The sequence below is a fragment of the Trichosurus vulpecula genome, chromosome 3 (assembly GCF_011100635.1).
Source record: "Trichosurus vulpecula isolate mTriVul1 chromosome 3, mTriVul1.pri, whole genome shotgun sequence".
Classification (NCBI taxonomy): Eukaryota; Metazoa; Chordata; class Mammalia; order Diprotodontia; family Phalangeridae; genus Trichosurus; species Trichosurus vulpecula.
In genome coordinates this window covers 334730846-334754210 of record NC_050575.1, presented here as the reverse complement: position 1 = coordinate 334754210, position 23365 = coordinate 334730846, and the positions used below count along the sequence as shown (strand labels likewise).

At 39.0% G+C, this 23365-nt stretch overlaps 2 protein-coding genes across 4 annotated transcripts in view; one reads left to right on the top strand and one right to left on the bottom strand.

The window, feature by feature from the left end:
• The first annotated feature begins 2712 nt into the window (after positions 1 to 2712).
• On the top strand, positions 2713 to 5123 carry RPS27A (ribosomal protein S27a). The gene is made up of 6 exons (XM_036748999.1): positions 2713 to 2733; positions 2829 to 2893; positions 3401 to 3455; positions 4114 to 4199; positions 4409 to 4540; positions 4941 to 5123. The coding sequence occupies exons 2-6, from the start codon at positions 2846 to 2848 to the stop codon at positions 5088 to 5090; spliced, it is 471 nt and encodes a 156-aa protein (XP_036604894.1). The 5' UTR covers positions 2713 to 2733; positions 2829 to 2845; the 3' UTR covers positions 5091 to 5123.
• Positions 5124 to 6893: 1770 nt separating this feature from the next.
• Positions 6894 to 23365, bottom strand: part of MTIF2 (mitochondrial translational initiation factor 2) — a 42666-nt gene continuing 26194 nt past the window's right edge. For all 3 annotated transcript variants that reach the window (XM_036748997.1, XM_036748998.1, XM_036748996.1), the window contains exons 13-14: positions 9207 to 9347; positions 6894 to 7098 (exon numbers count right to left, since the gene is read on the bottom strand). In XM_036748997.1, the coding sequence (XP_036604892.1) occupies positions 6926 to 7098; positions 9207 to 9347 (314 nt within the window). In that variant the 3' untranslated portion in view covers positions 6894 to 6925. The remainder of the gene's footprint in view (positions 7099 to 9206; positions 9348 to 23365) is intronic.

The window sequence follows — 23365 nt, the reverse complement described above, 5'->3', positions numbered from 1 at the left end:
ACATGAAAGGGCTTCCTGAAGGAGGTAGGATTTTAGCTGAGAGTTGAAGGAGAAGCTAGGAGGCAAAGATGAAGAAGGAGATCATTCCAAAGAAAAGGCCTGTAAAAATGGTGGGAGTTGGTAGATAGAATGTCTTGTTCATGGAAAAGCAAGGAGGCCAATTTCATTGGACCAGAGACTATAATGGAGTAGGGGCATATGGTAAAAAGGGAGAGCGGACTTTGAATTACAAAGGATTTTACATTTGATCCTGTTGGTGAAAGGGAGACAGTAGAGGGATGTGCTTTACGAATACTACTTTGGTGGCTGGATGACAGATAGACTGGAGTGGAAAGAATCTTGAGGCAGACAAACCCACCAGCATGCTACTGCAATAGTCCAGGTCTGAGGTGATAAGGGAAGAGTTCATGCGGTAATGGGTTCATGGGGTTCGATATAACCATCTCCATTTTGTAGTTGTGGTCCAGTGGAATAGGTCATGTGAAATGCTAAGCTGAAGAACTATGAGGTTAGGGTGTCTGAGGGAGTACCAATACATATTTTGAAATCCCCTAGTATGAAAGTAGGAGTTGTGTAGGTGAAAAAGATTATGAGCCATGCAATGAACTCATTGAAGAAGGGGTGCATCCTGGAGGTCAGTAGACAGTAGCTACCAGAATTTTGACTGAGTAGGGTAAGGGAAATAGGCATTTATAGAGAACCTACTATGTGCCAGACACTATGCTAAGCAGTTCACAAATATTATCTCATTGGTCTTCACAACAACCCTGTAAGGTGCTACTATCCCCATTTTATACGTTTGAGGAAACTAAGGCAAACAGAGGTTAAGTGACTTGCCCAGGGCCACACAATTAGTCTGAGACCAAATTTGAACTCAGGCTATCTTGGCTCCAAGGTCAGCACTCTATCCGCTTCACCACCTAGCTAGTACACATGGATTGAGTGAACCTCAGAGGAGAAAAGGTTAAGGAGTGACGATGGTAGAGAAAGAACTCCGAAATGGCAATGGGGAGTAAGCATTATTTCAATTATCCCTTCCTCAACCAGCCAGGAGAGTTGGACTGGGTGAAACTTGCAACCAGTGCTGGAAAGGGTGTCCAGAAAGGCTGTGTCACCAGGAAGGAACCAAGTGTCAGTAAGAGCCAGAAGATGGAAAAAAAATGGGAAAGAAAAAAGTTTTAAGATGGATTAGATATGTTTTGCTTGGCTATGGAAAATAGCAACAGGAACGATGGATGGAAGTTGCAAAAAAGCAAACTTAGTCTTGATGTCAAGAAAAGCATTGTAACAATCAGAGCTATGGGGTCCCTTAATTGGAGATCTTCAAGCTGGGGCTAGATGACCACTTGGACATGTTGGAAAGCGAGTCTGGTTCAGTTATGGGTCAGACTAGATTAAGAAAGCCTTACTTCGAGTAATTTTTTCAAATTTGTGTTCAATTCACAGATAACAGAGAGAGGCAGCTAGGTGTCTCATAGCATACAGTGCTAGACTTGGGGTGAGGAAGACTTCAGTTCCAATCCTGCCTCAGACACCGGAAGTCATTTTCCCCTGGGTAAGTCACTTAACCTCTCTCAGCTTAGGTTTCCTCATCTGTAAAATAAGAATGTTAGCACCCACCCTGAAGGGTTATGGTGAGGATCAAATGTAAAAAAAAAAAAAAATTCAAGTAAAGCTGCACTATGGAAACGGTGGCTATTGTTAAAAGTAACACTGTCAAAGGAAGACGGAACAGAACTGCCTTCCCTTTCCCCAGTTTTAGAAGATGGTTCTAGTGTACTGCACCCGCTATTCCGTGCTAATTTGGGAGCCTAAAACTTGGGGGTGTTACAAGAAATGATATGTTAATTCACTTTAAGGTTTTATTGAGTTATCACACTTTTTTTTAAGGGGATTCTGGAGGTCAGGGGGCAATGCGTGGACGGGGAAGAGTTGCCGGACTGGAAAAGGCACAAAATGGAGAGCGCCCAGAGATTACTGAATTTTCTGATATTTCACAACGTTACCTAAGACCCACCCAGGGGAAATCTTTGCAAGCAGGGCTCTCTTCTACCCATTCCGACCCAGCTTCCCCGGTATTCCCGGGCCTCGGGGCACGCCTCACTCGGGCGGCGACCCCTTCCTCTTTCCCTCCCGATCCCCTCCTCCTCCTCCTCCAAATTCCGTTCCTCTACTTCTTTCTCCTTCCTTCTTTCCTCTTCTTCCTCTTGCCTTCTCCTCCTCTTCCTGCTTCTCCTCACCTCAGAACGGAGGCTCCGGGCACTGATCGCCAGTAACTGAAGGCGGAAGGAGTTCGTAACCTAGGATCCCAGATTGCTTGAACTGCATCGTGGGAAGAGTAGTTCGGACTGAAGAAACCACGGAAGGAAAACTACAATTCCCAGAATGCACCTCTCTCGAGACCTCCGGCCCTGGCGAAGGTCCTTCTCCTTCTGCCGGCTGCTTCTAAACCCCGTAAGGGTCCTTAATTATGATCATAGCTTTTGGAGATGTTTTCTTGATAGAAAAATTTTTTAAAGCTACCGAGTAAGAAAGTTCAGAAGATTTAGGTTAAAAAAAAAAGTGTGTCTGTGTGTCCGGAGTGGGTTAGTAAGGCTGGGTGGAGGGAATCACATTCCAGCATTTTAATCAGGCATTTAACAGCGCCACCTATATCTGAGGGTCCTTGGCTAGAGCAGTAGGAAACCCCGTGAGTTGGCGGGGCGGTCTCTCTTTCGGATCCGCCATCAGCGGGTGAGTGCGTGCACGCTTTGCGCTCCTTTGCGGAGCGTCCTTGCCTTCCCACCCGCTGCCTTTGACCATTCCTTTTACCTGTCCTCTGCCCTCAGGTGGACCTAGTGCCACGATGCAGATCTTCGTGAAGACTTTGACGGGGAAGACCATCACCCTTGAGGTACGGACCGCCTTGGCCTGAGGGGGTGGGGGCCCAGAAGGGAGGCAAGGATTTGGAACCTCGTTTTCTGCCCTGGGTCCGGGGTCTGAGCCTTGTTCTTGGACCCGGGGGTTTGGGGCCCCTTTCTCGAGGCCCGCTGTTAAGTCTGGGAGCCAGGCTTTTTTCTCGAGGGCTGAGACCGGGAGCCCCGGGTCTGGGTCTCCGACCTCGCCCGCCGGAACTCGGCTCCCTGGGCCTGGCGCGGGGACGGATCTCTTATCATAGGGACGCCGCGGCTCCGAGCACGTGGGACCGGCCGGTTCCGATCTCTGGCCGGACTGGGGCTGCGGGCGGGCGTTTTTCATGATCGGGGTCCTTGATAACCTGACAAACAGACAGACATAGTTAATGCAGTTCGGGTCTCTGCTTGTAGTGAGTGTTCATCGCCCGGAAGACCCGGAACGTTCAGAAGAGGGTGCCTATCTCCTGCGGGAAGTGGTCTAAACTAGAAAATTATTTTGTTTTTAGGTCGAGCCGTCCGATACTATTGAAAATGTCAAGGCCAAGATACAAGATAAGGAAGGCAAGTTGTCCATCCTTTTTTTGTGTTTGCATACAAGTCATCGAGCATTTTTTTTTGAGCTCCTAGTATGTACCATCCACTGTTTAAAGCTCTGGGAATACAAAAAAGGGACACAAAAAAGCCATGCTAATTTTAAGGAGCTTACAGTCTAAGGTGGGGAGAAAGGGCATAATTATGTATTTTAGCAAGGTAAAGACGAGATAAATTAGAAATAGTCCCAGAGGAATGCAGCAGTGTTAAGAGTGGTGACTAGGAAAGGCCTCTGCATTATTTGAAGTTTTATCTGGGATCTAAGGAAAGCCAGGAGGTAGAGAATTCCAAGAGGGGTCAAGATGGGACAACCAGTAAAAATGGCAGATAAAGTACCTTGTTTGACGAATAGCAAAAAAGCCAGTGTCACTGGATCAAAGGAGGGTAGGGGGCATGGCATTGGGGAGGTTAAGGTATAAGAGGATAGGAAAATTGGAAGGGGCTAGGTGGAAAAGGACTTTAAAGGACAGATTGTTTTGCTTTGGGGAGCATGTGGATGTAGTAAAGTCTGGGAGTGATAAAGGAAGGCAACAAAATTTTTTGGGATAAAAGTGATCAAAAGGCTTTTAATTTTTGTTCAAGTTGCTTTTTTAAAACATCAAGGAAATTTCTGGGCTTTCTTTATTAGGTATTCCCCCTGATCAACAAAGATTGATTTTTGCGGGCAAGCAACTGGAAGATGGGCGTACTTTGTCTGACTATAACATTCAGAAGGTAAAAATTAACAAATACATTCAATTGAAATTTTTTTTCTAGCGCTGGAATGCTAAATTGCTGGAAATCTAGGTAATTCATGTTTGTCAACATAATTATATCCATAATTGTACTGCGCTTTAGGGTTTATAAAATGTCAGGAATACTAAAAATGATCTGTAGTGAAGATGTGGCCACTTAACTGCTAGTGTACTTGTTCTCCTAAATAGGAGTCTACCCTTCATCTTGTTCTGAGACTTCGTGGTGGTGCCAAGAAGAGAAAGAAGAAGTCTTACACCACTCCCAAAAAGAACAAGCACAAGAGAAAGAAGGTTAAGCTTGCTGTTCTGAAGTACTATAAGGTAAATAAAAAGTTTCCAACTCAAAAGTCAAGAAGAAAACTTGTATTCCTAGAGAGAGTATATGGTTCTTTTTTGGCCAAATGAGTAACGTCTGCTTTTATTTTAAAACTTTAAGCCTGCTACATAGGAACTTTTGTCTTTTAGATTGGAAGTGCTGTTGCTCTTGGCCATTCATTTTAGCCACAATTTAAGAATTGGGTTTCTGAAGTGGGAAGCAAAAAAAATAAGCTTCACCATGACAGCATGGAATTTCTGAACTTTGGGGGTGGTATTTGCTATCATACATAAGTATGATAGCATAAAATCTTGTCAAGAGGAATAACAAAGAAAATTTGAGCAAAGTGAGCACAAGATTTTTTTCTTAATGTTAAAGATTTCTTATTTTTTCTCACTTTTGTAGGTTGATGAGAATGGCAAGATTAGCCGCCTTCGACGAGAGTGCCCTTCTGATGAATGTGGTGCTGGAGTCTTTATGGCTAGCCATTTTGACAGACATTATTGTGGCAAGTGCTGTCTAACCTACTGCTTCAACAAGCCAGAAGACAAGTAAATGTATATGTGTTAATAAAAAAAGTCAACTATTTTTCGAGTCATTAGGTTTATTCCATATTTGCATGTTAAATAGGTTCCTGTTCATTTAAACCATCCTAAGCATTATGCTTATGGCTCAACAGTTTCTTTACTGCTCTTATGTGCTTCACCTTTAGGGGAGGTGGTAGTAGTACTCTAATGAATCTGGGAACATGCTAAGGATAATATCATTGGCAAAAGACAGTTCTAGGGCCACATGGAAATTCTTAGTTTATTATAAAGTGGGCTCTCAAAAATATCCTTACACAGTAAAATCATCACAAATTTAAGCAGCGCTGTCCAAAACACAGGTCATGCGCCCCCATGCAGCCTGCCTGTGTCCGCCACAAGCACAGAAATCAACAAAAATGCATTTGTCAATCTCCATGGACATCATAAACACAGGCAGGCTGCATAAAATCGTACTTTAGACAGCCCCAGCCTGTGGTATTCACAATTCTAAATAAGTCTGTTAGGTTCCTGAAAGGTGAGCTTGGACATTTTCTGTACGGGGCCAATGCTTGTTTTGCTTAACTGCATATTTGTTAAGAGTTTGGAAGAATTTATTGTAGTGGAAGAAAGGCTCTGCGTCCACAATGAATTTATTTTCCTTATATGCCAGGTTTATGGTAAAGATATTTCATCTGAGGATACCCTTCAAAGAATGAATAATTAGATGGAGGTAGCACATTTAAGTGTCTTGAGAAGTACCAGAAGTATAGCACATAATATGATAGACAGCATGAGCTTTTCAGTTCTGAGGCAATGAGGTATGGTATGAAGTAATCAAGAGAAGTGATTCTTCTGCCTTTATCATTAAATGACTACTTGTCCCAGAGCTAACTAGTCTGGGACTATCTGTAAAATAAGGAGGCTTGGACTGTTTTCAATTGTGTTGTGACTGATAACCCCATTTAGGGTTTAGAGATTGAAGAACCAAGGCCAACAACCTTAAGTGACTTGCCCAGGGTCACACAACAAATCTGAGGCCAGATTTGAACTTGGGAAGATGAATCTTCTGCCTCCAGGCCCAGGGCTCTATCCACTGCATTTACCCAGTGATTTATAATGTCCTTCCATGTAAACTATACTAGGAATCAAATTATCTTCACCTTTCCCTCCCTTAAAATAAATGAGGCAGTGGATCTTGGGGTCAGGAAGAAGTATGAGATCTGTCTGACACAGATTGTGACCCTGGCCAAGTACCTTAACCTCTCAGTGCTTCAAGCCATTGTAAAGTTGCAGAGAAAGTGCCTGAGCCAGTCCAGTTCAGAACACAACAGCAACTAACAAAAGAAAAGATTGACTTCGACTTTTTAAGTTAACTTGTGCACCAAAGGATTTCCATAATGGTGCCCTTTATATTTGTACCTAGTCTCCCAGCATGTATAGTGTATCCTTAAAATTTTACACGAAACAGTAAAGCAATGTGAGAACTTTAGATAATAGTCTGGGTTTTGTCAAATCTTTTTCACTGAACTGACTGGTTCTTTTGAAAGTTATGTTTGTCCTCTGTCTTCAAAGAGGACCATGACATCAGGAAGATGACTTGTAGTTAACTTTGATTTATCAAAGTAAGGGAGGGCTATGCAAGGTCACAAGCCTCACTTTCTCCTCCAGACTTATCTGGGTCCAGTGGCCTGATACTCCTCAGGACAACTGGAGATGGCCTGAAAGTATCCAACAAATGTTAAACTACTTACACAGTAATTTCCAGCACTTTTTTTTCCAAAAGCATTAATATACATGAAAGTGCTCTATGATAAATAAAGCAAAGTATTAATAAGTTCAGTTACATTCTTTTAATGTAACAATTTAAAATCCTGGATCCCAAGAAGTCTTCCGTAAAACTTCTTTCTCTTCAAAGCAAATAATTTCATCTCCGGTCTTAAACTCAATATTTGATTCATCCAAACTTAGACCACAGTCCATTCCAGTTTTTATGACTGACACATCATCTTTATGATGCTTGAGTGAAGTTAACAATCCTAAAAGATAAAACATGCTGGCCATTAGAATTGATTTAAAACAGAATAACTGTTTAATGTTTTTTGGTTTTGTTTCTAAGGCACAGGATTAGGTAGATTTAACAGAACATTCAAGAAATCATCTTTGAACTCAATTTCAGACTTCAGTCTAGTCCCTATCTAAATCACGAGTGCTTCCCACCCCATCCCCAACTCTGTGTTCCACTTGAGTTTCAGTGAAAGGGAACTCATTACTTTCCAAGGCAACCCATCTGTCTCACTCATGGCTAGCAATTTTTGCTTACATTAAGCTTAAATTTGTTGCTTTGCCCAGAGCTCCTAAGGCCAAGTAGGATAAGTCTAATTCCTTTTTCACGAGATTGTTAGTAAATCAACAGACATTATATGTCAGACACTGCTCGACTCTGGGGATACACAATAAGGCAAAGAACAGTCCCTGTTCTCAAGCAGGCAGTTCATGGTCTAATGGGGGAGACAACATGCAAACAACTACAAACATATACAGGAAAGACAAGATAAGACCAGGAAGAAGGTTAAGATTAAGGTTTGGGAAATACTTGAATACAGCAATCAAAGCTATCATTTCTCCATAGTTTTTTTCTAGGCTTAAGTATCTTAGACTAAACATTAAGTTCTTTTAACCTGAAAAGGTTTCAGATCCCTTTTCAGTTTATCAAAAGTTCTTTGCCATGACTGAAAAGCTTTCACCAGTCACTATAATTCCCAAGTCCTTATCCATTTATCTCTCATTCCTATGCAGTTGAGTTTCTAAACTCAAGTATAAGACTTTATTCATCCCTATTAAATTTCATTCGATTCCTCAATTTGTTCCAATTTTGGGATTTTGAGGTTGTATTGTCAATGTATTTTTGCTTAATGGGAGTTGTTTAATGAGATCTTTCCCATCCATTAATAGGCGCATGTGACCTGCTTAAGTCACATGGAAGCCTAAGTCACATGAAGCCTGTGATGGGAGGAGCTTGCTGAATGGATGGAGCAGGAAAGGTGGGGCAGAGCTGAGAGGAAGGAAGTTGGTCAGAGCAGTTAGAGCTGAGAGAGAGAGGGGAAGCAGGCAGCTAGCTGTGAGTGTTCGTTTGTGGGAAGGCCTCAGCAGGGGGAGGCTTGGGAAAGGCAGTGCCCCCTGCATTGTTATTGTGTATAGCCTTTGTTGCTGTGATGGATTTGGCTTTCTGATGTTTGAATAAATGTTTTGGTTCTATCTTCCATATAGAGTCTGATATATTTTGCAATTCAGAACTATGCCAGCATGTTAATAGCTGCCGTAGGCACTTCGAATATCGATCACTTTGGCGCTACAGGGGGATCCCAATTTTATCCACTCTATTAACCAGTCTCTTTGCTCTGTCACCTACGTACTGAATAAGCATGCCACGTATGCTTTCATCCAGTTTGTTGATAAAGATAATGGATAGAATAGGGATAAGGATAGAATCGACTGATGACATCTCCTATAGTTGATAATGATAGTTGGTATCATTTAATCATTATACCTTTTAGAAAGCTGATCTTTTCAAAAACATCCTGGAGGATATATCTATGTCTTTAAATAACTGAAGTATAATAGAAACACTCATAATATAGAAGCCAGGAGAAGAATTTTAATACCTCTCAAGCTCCTGACCTGCTGTGTGACCTTTGGAAGTCTGTCATTTAACCTCTTAACTTAAACCTCTTAACTTAGATTACTTTACTATCAAGTGAGGATGATGACAAAACCCAAACAACCTAAGTACCAGTTGTCTTCTAATGGTGACAATAAAATTAATTTTGATATCTAATGAAAAGCACATTTCATACTAGAAACAGAAATTACAAAAGAAATAACTATCACAAGAAAAACTAACAAGATTTCCAAGTCCCAGGATTATGAGATTATTTAAGGTTAAGTCGAAGACTAAATTTTATCATGACCAAAAAAAAACAAAGTCAGGACCTTGAGGAGAGTTATTATAAGATGTAATCATGAGAGTGAGAAAAATAATCTGAATCCATCTTTAACATTTGGTTCTGTACCATTTCTGTTGAATATTACAATTCATCAAGAGGAAAAACTTACATGTAGATAAGGAAACTCAATTTTTACTTACCTTTCCAAATAACACATCCATTACGAATTAATTTAAATTTCATCTTTTTTTCTAATTGTCCCTTTTGGACTCTGCAGCCAGCTACAGGAACTTGTTTTTTCCCTACTGTCACAGAGAAAGTAGCTAGTACAGATGCTTCACCTTAAGGGAAAAAAAAAATTCAATGTACCAAAATCTAAAAGGGCTGATATGTTGGGTTTATTGCATACCGTCATTCTACTTGCTAATAATGTATATGAAGAATATTAACTAGTGCAAAAAACAAATAAATCTTAAGTTCTTAGGCTTCACTGATTTTTATAATAGACTAATAATGTGAGGATTAAATGATACCAAAGGATTCCTTGGATGCTCTTGGATGAAAAAGAACCATATTAAAATTATATGGATGTTAAAAAAAATACACTTCAATTTTTGCTTAAAGTCTAAAAATTATGAGTTTCCCTTTTTAACAGTAGTACCACTATGTCTTGTAATTTCAGATATTATAATGACAATTGCTACCTAGGTTTCATGGCTTTCTCTTCATTTAAGATTATCTGCCTTTTAATTTAAAAAAAATTCTTATTTTTATGTTTTTAAAATTTTATTAATGTTTTTTGGTTTTATATCTGTCATCTGTATTTACCCCTCCCTTTATCAGTACTCCTTTCCAACAATGAGCTTTCCTTTGCAACAAAGAAAACAACTAAGTAAAACCAATTGAAACAGCTTGAAATTTATTTTATAAACACACACACACACTCCTACACCTCTCCAAAAAAAAAATAATAAATTTTCTCATGTCTTCTCGAACTAAAATTGGTCATTATAATTACAGTGTTTAAAGTTTTTTGTTTGTTAATATTATTCTTTTTATACTGTTTACTTCACTCTACATCACTTCATACAAATCTTTCCATGCATCTCTAAGTTCTCCATATTGGCCACTTCTTACAACGCAATAATATCCTATTATATTCATCCACCACAATTTTTTAAATATTCCCCAAAGACCATTACCTACTTTATTTCCAGGTTTTTGCTGCGACGAAAAAGTACTTCTATGAATAACTAGGTAAACATATGACTTTTTTCCAATCTTTGGCTTTTATACGATATAGACCCAGTAGTGGAACCTCTGGGTGAAAAATAACAGCACAGTCACTTTTACCATAGCAACCTCAGTGTTGTTTTAATTTTTATTTTTCTTATTGTTAGTAATTTAGGACAATATTTCATATGGTTGTTGATAATTTGCAATTCTTTTAAGAATTATTTGTTCATATCCTTGGATGACTTACCTGTGGGGGGATCTGTCTTTTAATTTCTAACTTTTTTACTAAACCAGAACTTAAATCAGCTTACACTATTAATATTCTAAATAAGATTTAATAACTCACGTTTCCAATTTATTTAATATGCCAATGCAGATTAATCCTAAGAACTTGTGACATCTGTGACAAATGGAAGCAGTGTGGACCCTGGCTCTGCTACTTGCTGCCTATGGGATCCTGAGCAAGTAACCTCTCCAAACCTCGTTTCCTTTGTAAAATGTGGGGGCTTGACTCTAATTATCTCTGAGGTCCTTTCCAAGTCTTATCTATGCTATTATATAGTCTACAAAAGAGGCCTCTGTATAGCCAGATTTATGAGTTCAAGTGAGGACTACCACTTATTTATGAGTAAGGTCTAGAATGAATCGGTTTTCAAATGGTCTCAGAATCACTGAAAAAAATTCTTAACATAGTGTGAGCATCAAAAGGTCCTTGCTTTGCCCCAACTGTTTCTACTTTTATTTTTACTTCTGATCTCTATGAGAGAAAGGGTGGGAGAAGTGACAAGGACTTGAGCCAAGTAAGTAGAAGGAAATTGTGTAGATGACTTGGAGGGATTCAAAGTAGTGAAGTAGATGAGAGGTTGAACTTGGGAAGGGGAGAGAGAAGGGAGGAGAAATTAAGGAAAATCTAAAGAACAATCTTGAAACCCAGAATCTCAAGACAGCTCAAGGACGATAAAGAAGAATGTGAAAGTACTAAAGAGTATTAAGGAAAATGAGTAAGTAGAACATGAAGAGGTAAAATCAAGGAAAAAGAGAAAATAGCAAAAAAACACAAGTTACATAAGAAAAGATAAATAAGCAAAATGGAGAATAAATAAAAAAGGTTTTGCACAAACAAAGCCAACGCACCCAAGATTAGAAGGGAAGCAGAAAGCTGGCAGACAATTTTTACAGCCAGTATTTCTAATAAAGGCCTCATTTCCAAAGTATATAGAGAACTGGGTCAAATTTATAAAAATACAAGTCATTCTTCAATTGATAAATGGTCAAAGGATATGAACAGGCAGTTTTCAGAGGAAGAAATTAAAGCTATCTATAGTCATGAAAAAATGCTCTAAATCCCTACTGATTAGAGAAATGTAAATCAAAACAACTCAGGTACTACATCACACCTATCAGACTGGCTAACATGAAAAAACAGGAAAATGATAAATCCTGGAGAAGATGTGGGAAAAATGGAACACTATTGTATTGTTGGTGCAGTTGTAAACCGATCCAACCACTCTGGAGAGCAATTTGGAACTATGCCCAAAGGGCTATAAAACTGTGCATACCCTTTGATCCAGCAATACTACCTCTAGGGCTGTATTCCAAAGAGATCATAAAAATGGGAAAAGGACCCACACGTACACAAATATTTATAGCCGCTCTTTTTGTGTTGGCCAAGAATTAGAAATTGAGAGGATGTCCATCAATTGGGGAATGGCTGGACAAAATGTGGTATATGAATGTAATGGAATACTATTGTTCCATAAGAAATGATGAGCAGGTGGACTTCAGAAAACCTGGAAAGACTTGAATGAACTGATGCTGAGTGGAGTGAGCAGAACCAGGAGAACACTGTACACAGTAACAGCAAACTGCAATAACAACTTTGATAGACTTAGCCCTTCTCAGCAAGGCAATGATCTAAGACAATTCCAAAAGACTCATAATGGAAAATGCTATCCACAGCCAGAGAAAAAACTATGAAGTCTGAATGCAGATCAAAGCATACTACTGTTCCTTTTTTTTTTTCTGGTTTTTTCTTTCTTGTGGTTTTTCCCTTTGGTTCTAATTCTTTTTTATAGCATGATTAATATGGAAATATGTTTAATATGACTGTACATGTATGGCCTATATCAGATTGCACACCATCTTGGGGAGGGGGGAGGAAAAGAAGGGGGAGAAAATTTAAAACTCAAAATCTTATAAAAAGTCAATGTTGAAAACTAAGAATATTTTTTTAAAAAAAAGAAAAGGTAAAAAGAAAAAGGATGAAATCAAATTGATTGGATTGGTGAATGGGCAAACAGATTGATGTTCAGTAGTTTTTTTTTCAGTCATGTCTCATTTAGGGTTTTCTAGGCAAAGATACTAGAACAGCTTGCCATTTCCTTCTCCAGCTCATTTTACAAATGAGAAAACTGAGGGAAACAGGGTTAACTGACTTGACTAGGGTCACAGATTTCTTAAGTGTCTGAGGCCAGATCTGAATTCAGGAAGATGAGTCTTCCTGACTCCAGGCCCAGCACTCTATCCACTGTGCCACCTAGCTGCCCCCATTTACTTTTTGTTAATAATATTTTATTTTTACCCTAATAACATGTTAAAACAGTTTTGAACATTTTTTAAAAGGTTTTGAGTTCCAAATTCTCTCTCTTTGACCCTTCTATCCCACCCTCTGCCCTGACATGGTAAGCAATCCAATATAGGTTATACATGTGCAATCATATAAAACATTTCCATTAGTCATTTTGTGGAAGGAAGGAAGGAAGGAAGGAAGGAAGGAAGGAAGGAAGGAAGAAAAAAATAGTATGCTTCAGTCTGTGTTCAGACAATATCAGTTCTTTCTCTGGAGGTGGATAATATGCTTCATTATGAGTCCTTTGGGATTGTCTTGGATCATCTGACTGCTAAGAATAGTTAAGTCATTCAGAGTTCTTCATCATATAATACTGCTGCTACTGTGTACAATATTCTCCTGGTTCTGCTCTCTTTACTTTGCATCAGTTCATGTACATCTTTTCAGGTTTTTCTTCAATCATCTCATTTGTCAATTCTCATAGCACAATAATATTCCAAATCAACCACATACCACAACTTGTTCAGCAATTCCCCAATTGATTAGCATTCCTTTGATTTTCAATTCTTAGCAACCACAAAAAGAACTGCTACAAATTTTTTTTGTATGAATAGGTTCTTTTCCCTTTTTTAAAATCTCTTTGGGGATACAAACCTAGTAGTGGTATTTCTGGGTCAAAGACTATACTAATATACTCCTTAGTAATTAGGAGTATATGTTGACAGAGGGTGTGGATATAATGTGACTTTGATGGGATGATACTCAAAAAAACAAAATACAGGGTTGCAAAAGGAAATGTCACTGGAAGAAGGAGCGAGGAGACTGAATGGGGTAAATTATTCTACACAAAAGAGGCATGAAAAAGCTATTATAATAGAAAGGAAGGTGGGGGTGGGGGTGGCTAGCAAAGCTTAAACCTTACTCTCATCAAAACTGGTTCAAAGAGGGAATAACATACACACTCAGTTGGGTACAGAAATCTATCTTAACTTATAAGGAAGTAAAAAGGTGATATAAGAAGGGGGGTGAGGGGGGACTGACTTAAGGGAGGGTATAGGGGAAGGCAGTGATGAGAAGTAAAACACTTGTAAGGAGGGAAAGGGTAAAGGATAAGGGGGGTGAGGATAAAGATAAAACATGGGAAAAATAGCATGGAGGGAAATACACAGTCATCATAACTATAAATGTGAATGGGATGACTCACCAATAAAAAGGAAACAGAATGGATTAAAAATCAGAATTCAATAATACATTGTTTACAAGAAACACATCTGAAGCAAAGCGATACACACGGGATAAAGGTGAGGGGCTGGAGCAGAATCTATTATGCTTCAGCTGAAGCAAAAAAAAAAGCAGGAGTAACAATCATGATCTCAGACAAAGCAAGAGCAAAAATAGAACTAATTAAAAAAGAGAAGGAAGGAAACTATGCCTTCATGAAAGGCACTATAGACAATGAAGTCATATCACTACTAAACATATATGCACCAAATGGTATAGCATTTGAATATCTGAAGAAGCTGAACGAATTACAGGAGGAAATAGACAATGCCCTACTAACATGGTCAATTTTTGTGTAGGTGCCATGTATTGCTGAGGTAAAGGTATATTCCTTTCTATTCCCATTCAGTTTTCTCCAGAGATGTGTCATATTTAACTTTTCCAGAACTCTACTGACCAACTTAACTTCTTTCTTGTTTATTTTTTGGTTAGATTTATCTAGTTCTGAGAGGGGAAAGTTATAGTCCCCCACTAGTATGGTTTTATTGTCTATTTCCTCCTGTAATTCATTCAACTTCTTCAAAAATTTGGATGCTATACCATGTGGTGTTTCAGCTGAAGCATAATAGATTCTGCTCCAGCCCCTTACCTTTACCCTGTGTGTGTCTCTGCTTCAAATGTGTTTCTTGTAAACAACATATTGTTGGATTCCGGTTTTTTAATCCATCCTGCTAACTGATCCTTTTTATGGGTGAGTTCATCCCATTCACATTTATAGTTATGATAACTAACTGTGTATTTCCTTCCATTCTATTTTGAACTTGTTTATCCCCTTACTCTTTTTCTCTCACCTTCACCCTGCCCTTCCTCACAAGTGTTTTACTTCTGATCACCACCTCCCCCAATCCACCCTCCCTTCTATCAGTCCCTGCTTCCCTTCTCTTTTTAATTCATTATAGGGTAAGTTAGATTTCTGTATCTGAGTGTATGTGTTATTCCCTCTTTGAGCCAATTCTGATGAGTAAGGTTCAAGCTTTACATGCCATTCCCCCCACCACCATCTTCCCCTTCATTATAATAGCTCTTTCACACTTCTTTTATGTGAGATAATTGACCCTATTATATTTCTCCTCCCATTCTTTTCCCGATGCAATCTTCTTTTTCACCCCTTTATTTTGTTTGGGTTTTTTTTTGGTATCATACCATCAAAGTCACCTTATCAAAGTCCTTCTTAATTGCCCTTATAGTAATAAGGTTCTTAAGAGTTATAAATATTATCTTACCATATAGGAATATAAACAAGTTAACCTTATTGAATCTTATGTTTTCTCTTTCTTGTTTCTTTTTTTTACCTTTTTATGTTTCCCTTGAGTCCTGAATTTGAAGATCAAATTTTTTTATTCAGTTCTGGTCTTTTAATTAAGAATGCTTTAAAGTTCTATATTTTGTTAAATAGCAATTTTTCCCTTGAAAGATTATACCCAGTTTTGCTGGGTAGGTGATTCTTCATTATAATCCTAACTCCTTTGCCATCTATTCTTTAAAATGGAAGCTGCCAAATCCTGTGTAATCCTGACTGTAGCACCCCAATATCTGAATTGTTTCTTTTTGGCTGCTTGCACTACTTTATTCTTGATTGGGAGCTCTGGAATTTGGCTATGATGTTTCTGGGAGTTTTCATTTTGGGATCTCTTCCAGGTATTGATAGGTGAATTCTTTCAATTTCTATTTTGTCCTCTGGTTCTTGGATATCAGAGCAGTTTTCCTTGATAATTTCTTGAAAGATGTTGTTCAGACTTTTTTTTTTAATCACAGCTTTCAGGTAGCCCAATAATTCTTAAATTATCTTTCATGGGTCTATTTTCCAGGTCAGTTGTTTTTCCAATGAGAGATTTCACTTTTTTTCAATTTTTTTATTGTTTTGATTTTGTTTTATCATATCTTGATGTTTCATACAGTACTCAGCCTCCACTTACCCAATTCTAATTTTTAAGAAATATTTTTCCAGTGAGCTTTTGTACCTCCTTTTCCATTTGGCCAATTCTATTTTTTAAAGTTTTTCTTCAGTGAATTTTTGTATATGTTTCCATTTTTTATGTTTCTTTTACCAAGCTATTGACTCTTTTTTCATGATTCTCTTGCATTACTCTCATTTCTTTTCTGAATTTTTCTTCTACTTCTCTAATTTGCTTTTTTAAATCCTCTTTATGCTCTTGTAGTTCTTTTTGGGCCTGAGACCAAACTGCAATTTTCTTTGAGGCCTTATGTGTATCCTTTTTGACACTGTTGCCTTCTTTTAAGTTTTTGCCTTGATCCTTCCTTCAACATAGTAACTTTCTATAGTCAAGATGGTTTTTTTATTTTTTTTCTCATTTTTCTTGTGTGTGATTTGGTACTTTAATGTGATAGTTGGGCTCTGTGCCTGTACTTTCCCAAATTTCTTGTGCCAGGGCTCAGGGCCTTGCTGCTGTCTTTCACTGGGTCTCAGAGCCTAACTACTGGCTTGCACTGGGGGGCAGGGCCTCCCTGTTGGCCTCCCCTGGGTGTGGAATCTTGCTGCTGGACAGCCCCAGAGGCAGGGTCTCACTACGTGTCCTCAATGGGGGCAAGGCCCCACTGATGGTCTGAACTAGGGCTGGGGACACTGGAGTGGGGCCTTACTGTGTAGCACAGACTGCTAACTTTCCACCAGGGCTGTTGCTAGCTTGCTGGGGAGTTAGGCCTCTCTGGTAGATTGCCCCAAGGCTTGGAGCCTTGCTGTAGACCTCCTGCTGTGAGGCAGGTTGTTGTGCTCCCCTTTCCTAAGACCTTTCCTGCTGATCTGGTAAACTGCTCCTCACTCCTAAATAAATTCTGAGGTAATTTTCAAGTTATTTGGAGGGGGATTTGGGAGGGTTAACAAGCTTGTGAATTTAATCCTGTAGCTGGATGCATTTGAAAGAACTTAACATTTCAAATGCCCAAATCAAGATCCAAGTTGAAGGTGATGAGTCCCTCATTTCACTGTGTGACCTTTAACAAGTTTACTTCATCCCTCTACATGTTCGTTTCCTTATTGATCACCTGGGTACGAAAATATCTTCCTTACACATTTTACAGCATTGTTGTCAGCATTTAATAGGATAATTATGTAAACAGCAATGTATTTTACAAAAATATGAAATGGTGGTTATTGTTGTGAGTTTAAACTTTGCACACAAAAAAATCTGTGCAAAGACAGATTGCTTGTCTTTCTCTGATGATTTCACTGCTAAATGCATTAAGGTAGAAGTCAAACATCACATTTTGTACGTAGTGTGGAGGAGGAGAATCTGCAGCGGAGAAGGGGATATTGTCAGAACTTTAGGGATGGCTACATCTGGAGAACAAGCCCAAGGCTAAGTGAGTTCACGCCTGAGAATGTTTTCCTTTGACATTTACTTGAGATCTAACATAGCACTTCCCAAGACTTTTTTAAAAAGACGGCAGCTCACTACTTCTGGTGATTAATATAGGCACAAAAAGATACTTCCAGAAGGAACCTAAAGAATATTGCTAATAAAATACCAGGCAAGAAAATGAAGATCAAAGATGTGTTTTCCTCCTTGTTGCCCACTGAAGGCAAGGTATACAGATGAGAAAAATGAAACTGAGAAGTGAATAATTGGCTAAGAAGGTGGTGTCTGAAAATAAGATTCGGACTTTAGAACCAAAGCTTAAAATAAAGAAATGACAGATTTCTGGCCAGAGATAAAATCAACTAGAGAAAGGCTGGTGAACTAGTATCACAATTCTAATCAAAAGGGCTTTAAACTAAAAAGGATGAGGGAGAGAGGAGACTACCTATGTATATCCCCCAAGTTAAATACCACAAAGTATAGCTACGAGTAGCTGAAACCACCCAGAGACAAAAACCCAGGGAGCCAAAAGTATGACCTCAACTGTTTATATACAAATACCCAAAGTTTAGGCAACAAACAAGAGGAATGAGATTTTTAATGCAAGCATGAAAAATTGACCTCACCATCAGTGAGACTTGGTGAGATGAAACCTAGCCCAAAAGTATAGTAGTGATGAGGGATTTCAATTAGTGATGAGTGAGTTCAATTTTTCAACCATCTGTTGGAGTTCCTTCTTCCTCTCCTCTCTTCTTCTCCCCTCCCCTCCCCTCCTCTCCTCTCTCTCTCTGCCAAAAAAGCAGAGCAGCTCGAAATCTCTTGCTAAGTACTTAGTTGTAATTTCATCCTTCAAATTCCTATTTTGGGCACAGCCAAAATGGCAGAGTGAGAGGAAATATTAGAGTCTAGTTCTCTTCTCACACTTACTCAACAAAGGTCTACAGCATGTACCAGACTGACTTAAGGGGCTAATTCAGCAACTAGGGACTGAGAAAAAGCCAAGACAGAACAGAAAGAGATCCTGGGGGATCCCGAAGCATGTGCAAGAATGGGTGTCTTCTGCTATCCAGCACCCAGTGCTGGGTCATAGATCCAGGGCAGAGAGGAGCAGTCTTAAGGGGGTTTGCTTAGCATGAAGCAAGTTCTGAGAAGAACACAGGAGCCATGTGGCTTTGATACCCAGAGCAGAACATAGCATCCCAGATCAGAGGGGATCCTGAACATCCAGAGCCTCTTAGTAAATCAAAAGTGCCTGAGTCAAGCTGCAGTATAACAAAACTCGCAACAAGAAACAAGCCAACAGGCCCAAATCTGTGTCAGGAATTTGAAGAATTCAGACAAGGAGGGTTGTGAACAGACCCTGCCCTAGATCACAACATTCTGCAGACACCGAAAGCTTTCAGGACCCCAGCTATTACACTGAAAGCAGCAAAAGAACTTAAGGGGACAGAAGTTCAAGCCATACCACCCCCCAACCCCCAGAAGTGAACAGAGCCCAGCTCTAATTCAAAGTCCAAAGTCAAGAAGTAGCCTGAAAGAATGAGCAAACAAAAAAAGAGCCCAACAATAAAGAACTATTATTGCCACAGAGAAGGAAAAGAATGATTAAAAAGATCTATAAGCAAAGCCTCAAAGACAAATGCAGCCTGTATACAAGCCCAACAAGAATTCCTTGAAGAATTAAGGAGGGAGCTATTTTTTTTTAATCAAGTGAGAGTGGTAGAGGAAAGAATGGGAAAAGAGGCATGAGCCAAGGGAAAAAGACGGAAAAAAAAATTAACAGCCTAGAAAAAGAGGTACAAAACCTTACTGAAGAAAATAACTCCTTCAAAGTTAGAATAGGCTAAATGGAAGCTAATGACTCCATTACGCATCCAGAAATAACACAAAGTGAAAAGACTGAAAAAATAGAAGAAAACGTGAAATATCTCACAAATGACCTGGAAATCAGATTGTGGAGAGATCATTTAAGAATCACTAGACTACCTGAAAGTCATGAACAACAACAACAACAAAAAAGAGCCTAGACATCATCTCAAGAAATTTTTTTTTAAAAAAATAACCAGATATCTTAGAACCAGAGGGCAAAGTAGGAAAAGAAAGAATCTACCAGTCACCTCCTGCAAGAATCACAGAATGAAAACTCTTTGTAATATTATAGACAAAACCCAGGACTCCCAGGTCAAGGAAAAAATATTAAAAACAGTCAGAAAGAAAGAATTCAAGTACCAAGGAGTCACAATCAGTATCACACAAGATTTAGCAGCCACCACCATAAACGAGCAAAGAACTTGGAAAATGGTATCCTAGAAGGCAAAGAATCTAGGCTTACAATCACAAATAGTCTAATTAAAAAAAAAAAACTGAAAAAATGGGCCTTTAACAAAATAGAAGACTTCCAAACATTCCTGATGAAAAGAATAAGGCTGAACAGAAAGGTTAACACACAAACAAAAGAGTCAAGAGAATCATAAAAAGGTAAACATGAGTGAGAAATCATGAGGGACTAAACAAGGTTAAACTGTTTATATTCTTATATAAGAAGATGATACATGTAACCCCTCAGAACTTTATCATCACCAGAGATCATAAAGGGGGTCTAATCAGAGGGGTTTGAGGTTGATTCTGATAAATTTTTATGATCTCAAAAGAATAGAAAAGGTGGAGAAGAAGAATACACTCAGAGAGGGAGGGAGAGGAATGGGGAAAATTATCTCACATAAATAGGATGTGCAGAGTTTATACAACAAGGAGAGAGGGCATTGGAGGGAGGAAGGTAATACTTTCATCTGAAGTGGTTAAAAAAATGGTAGAATACACATTCACATATGTACAGTTGTATACAGAAATACACCTTAAACAACAAGGAAACAGGAAGAAAAGGGTTTAAGGGAAGGATGTGGGGGGGCAGTGAGGTAGAAAGGTGAAAGAGGGTAGATTAAGGGAGACTTCAGTCAGAAGTAAATTCTTATTTTCCTTTTATTTTTGTCTGCCAAGAGAATGACCCTTATACTAGAGGTGATAGAATATAAATGACTAAGAGGAAATCAACATGCAAGCTAAGTCAAGACAAAGGTAAAAGGGCACCTAGTTTCCTTTGATGAATGCAAGTTAGCCAGCTCAAATAAAGTACATCCTCTAGTACTGAAAGAACTAGCAGATGTGATTGCTGAGCTACATTCAATCATACCTCAAAAATCAAGAAAAATTGGAGAGTTACCACAAGGAAGGGAAAAGCATATATCTCGATTTTTTTTAAAGGAGGAAGAAAACAGTCTATAAACTATAGGTTATTGAGTTTGACAGATTTCTAGGTAATTCTAGGTCATTAAACAGACGGCTAGAGAACCTTTAGGAAAGGAAGAGGTGATTAGAAAGAGCCAACATGGCTTCATTAAGAACAGGACATGTCAGACTAACTTTATTTCTTCTTTTTTTGACATGATCACTAAACTAACAGATAAAGGGAATGCTGTGCATGTAGTTTAGCTAGATTTTGGCAAAATTTGCAATAAAGCATTTCATTATTGTTGTTAAGAATACGGAGAGATATGGATTAAACAAAAATATAATTATATAGTTTCAGAATTGGTTGGATGGCCAGACTCAAAAAGTAATTGTTACTGGTTCAAAAATCATTACGGCAAAAAGTCTCTAGTGATAGGTAAGCATGTCTAAGTGAACAAAGGGTTGACAAAGTGCTGGGCTGGAAACCAAGACAACCTGGGTTCAAGTCCTTCCTCTGATACACACTAGTCACCTAAACTCTCTGTGTTCTAGGCAAGTCTCTAAGCCTATAAGGTAGCAGAGAAGGTGACAACCTGCATTGAGAGAAGATCTCTCCCCCAGTACTTACTTATACAAATGAAATCACAGGTCCACTCCCTATCCCTATACCTATATGAATAGATATAGATGACACATTGATTAAATCTGCAAATAATACCAAACTGAAGGGGATAAGTAACATACCAAACAAGTCAGTATTAAAATGATTTTGATGCATAAGAACACTGAGCTGAAATGACTCTAATAAGATGAAATTCAATAGGAATAGATGTAAAGTCTTACATCTCAAAAATACAATACGGAAGAGATGGTTAGACAAGTTTTGCTCAAAAAAATTTAGAGGTTTAGGTGGACTGAAAGCTCAGTAAGAGTCCAAAATGCAAAACAGCAGCCAAGAGTTAATAACATCTTGGACCGCAATGAGAAAAGCACATCTCCTAAGAATAGAGAGAGGACAGTCATACATTCTGTGCCCTGTCAGACCTCATTTGGAATACTGTGTTTAGTTCCAGGTGCCACAGTTTAAGAAGTGTATTGATAAGCTGGATAATGTCCAAGAAGGCAACCAGGATGGTAAAGGTCTTGAACCTATGTTATATGAAGATTGGTTAATGGAACTGGAGATGTTTAATACTGGAGAAGACTCAGGAAAGTCACAATAGATGTCTTCAAATATCTGAAGGTCCATCATGTGAAGAAAGGTTCAAACTTGTTCTAGTTGTACCAAAGTATGGAACCAGAGGCAACAGCTGAAAGCTGCAATGAGAACAGTTTAGGCTTGATGTCAAGAAAGACTTCTTAAAAACTAACTGTTCAAAAATGAAATAGGCTATCTAGAGAGGTGGTGGGTTCACCCTCCAAGACAGTTGGTTGACTGTTGTCCTTCATTCTTGAAGAAGACCAAAATGACATCACTATGTTGGAGTTAAGGTGCCTGTGTCTAACTATGGTTGATCAGACCAATACAAGCTTGGAAGACTGGCACAAAGAGTCGACATGAACATTTTTAGTGGAGACTTCTCTAAATTTGTGCATCACAAGTTTCTTTTAAGCTACTACAATTCTGCTTCACTCATAAAGCACACAACACCTTCTTTGATGCAGACATGCCATACTGGGTGGTCCTTTGCCAATGTCTTTCATGTCATGAGATCAATTCCAAAGTTTTTCTGAGAGACCTTGAGAGTGTCCTTGTATCACTTCTTCTGACCTCCATATGAGCACCTGCCTTGTGTGAGTTCTCTGTAAATCTTTTAGGCAAACATATGTTTGGCATTTGAACAACACGGCCAGTCCACTGGAGTTGCGCTTTCTTCAGTAGAGTTTGAATGCCTGGCAGTTTAGCTCAAGAGAGGACCTCAATGTCTGGTACCTTATCTTGCCAAGTGATCTTCAGAATTCTCCTAAGACATTTCAAATTGAAACAGTCTAGTTTCCTGGTATGTTGCTGGTACAGTCCAGGTTTCACAGGCACACAAAAATGAGATCAGCACAACAGCTCTGCATATCTTCAGTTTGGTAGGCAGTCTAATACTTTTTCCCTCCCACACTTTCTTTCAGAGTCTCCCAAACACTGAGTATCTCTGGCAATGCATGTGTCAACTTCATCATTTATGTGGATATATCTGCAAAGTACACTGCCAAGGTAAGTGAACTTATCCACAGCATTCAAAATTTCTCCATTTGCTGTAACCAATGGTTCTACATGTGGATAATGTGGTGCTGGGTATTGAAGAACCTGTGGCTTTTTTTGGTTTTTGTTTTTGGTTTTTTTTGGGGGGGGGGTGTTAAGCCAAAACTAGCACAAACGGCAGAGAATTGATCCATATTTTGTGGTATCTCAGCCTCAGGGGCTATATCTGTGAACAAAAAGTCACGTACCAACTCTCCATCCACTTTACTCCTGGCTTGTAGCCTTTTCAAGTTAAATAATTCACCATTAATGCAATAGCTGACCTTGATGCCATTTTCATCCTTGTTAAAGGCATCTGACAAAACTGCTGAAAACATCACGCTAAAGAGCATGGGAGCAAGCACACAGCCTTGCTTCACTCCACTGCACTCTCTGGGAAAGTGCAACAGCATTTTCCATGCAAGCATGCCATCATGAAACCAATGTACAAAACCGATCAACTTCTCCAGGCAACCAAATTTTGCCACCATTTTC

Bases quoted from the DNA above. Each gene is read 5' to 3' on its own strand.
- RPS27A (XM_036748999.1), top strand. From the start codon at position 2,846: ATGCAGATCTTCGTGAAGACTTTGACGGGGAAGACCATCACCCTTGAG. The intron at 3,456-4,113 runs GCAAGTTGTCCA...TTTCTTTATTAG, and splicing joins CAAGATACAAGATAAGGAAG to GTATTCCCCCTGATCAACAA. The intron at 4,200-4,408 runs GTAAAAATTAAC...TCTCCTAAATAG, and splicing joins CTGACTATAACATTCAGAAG to GAGTCTACCCTTCATCTTGT.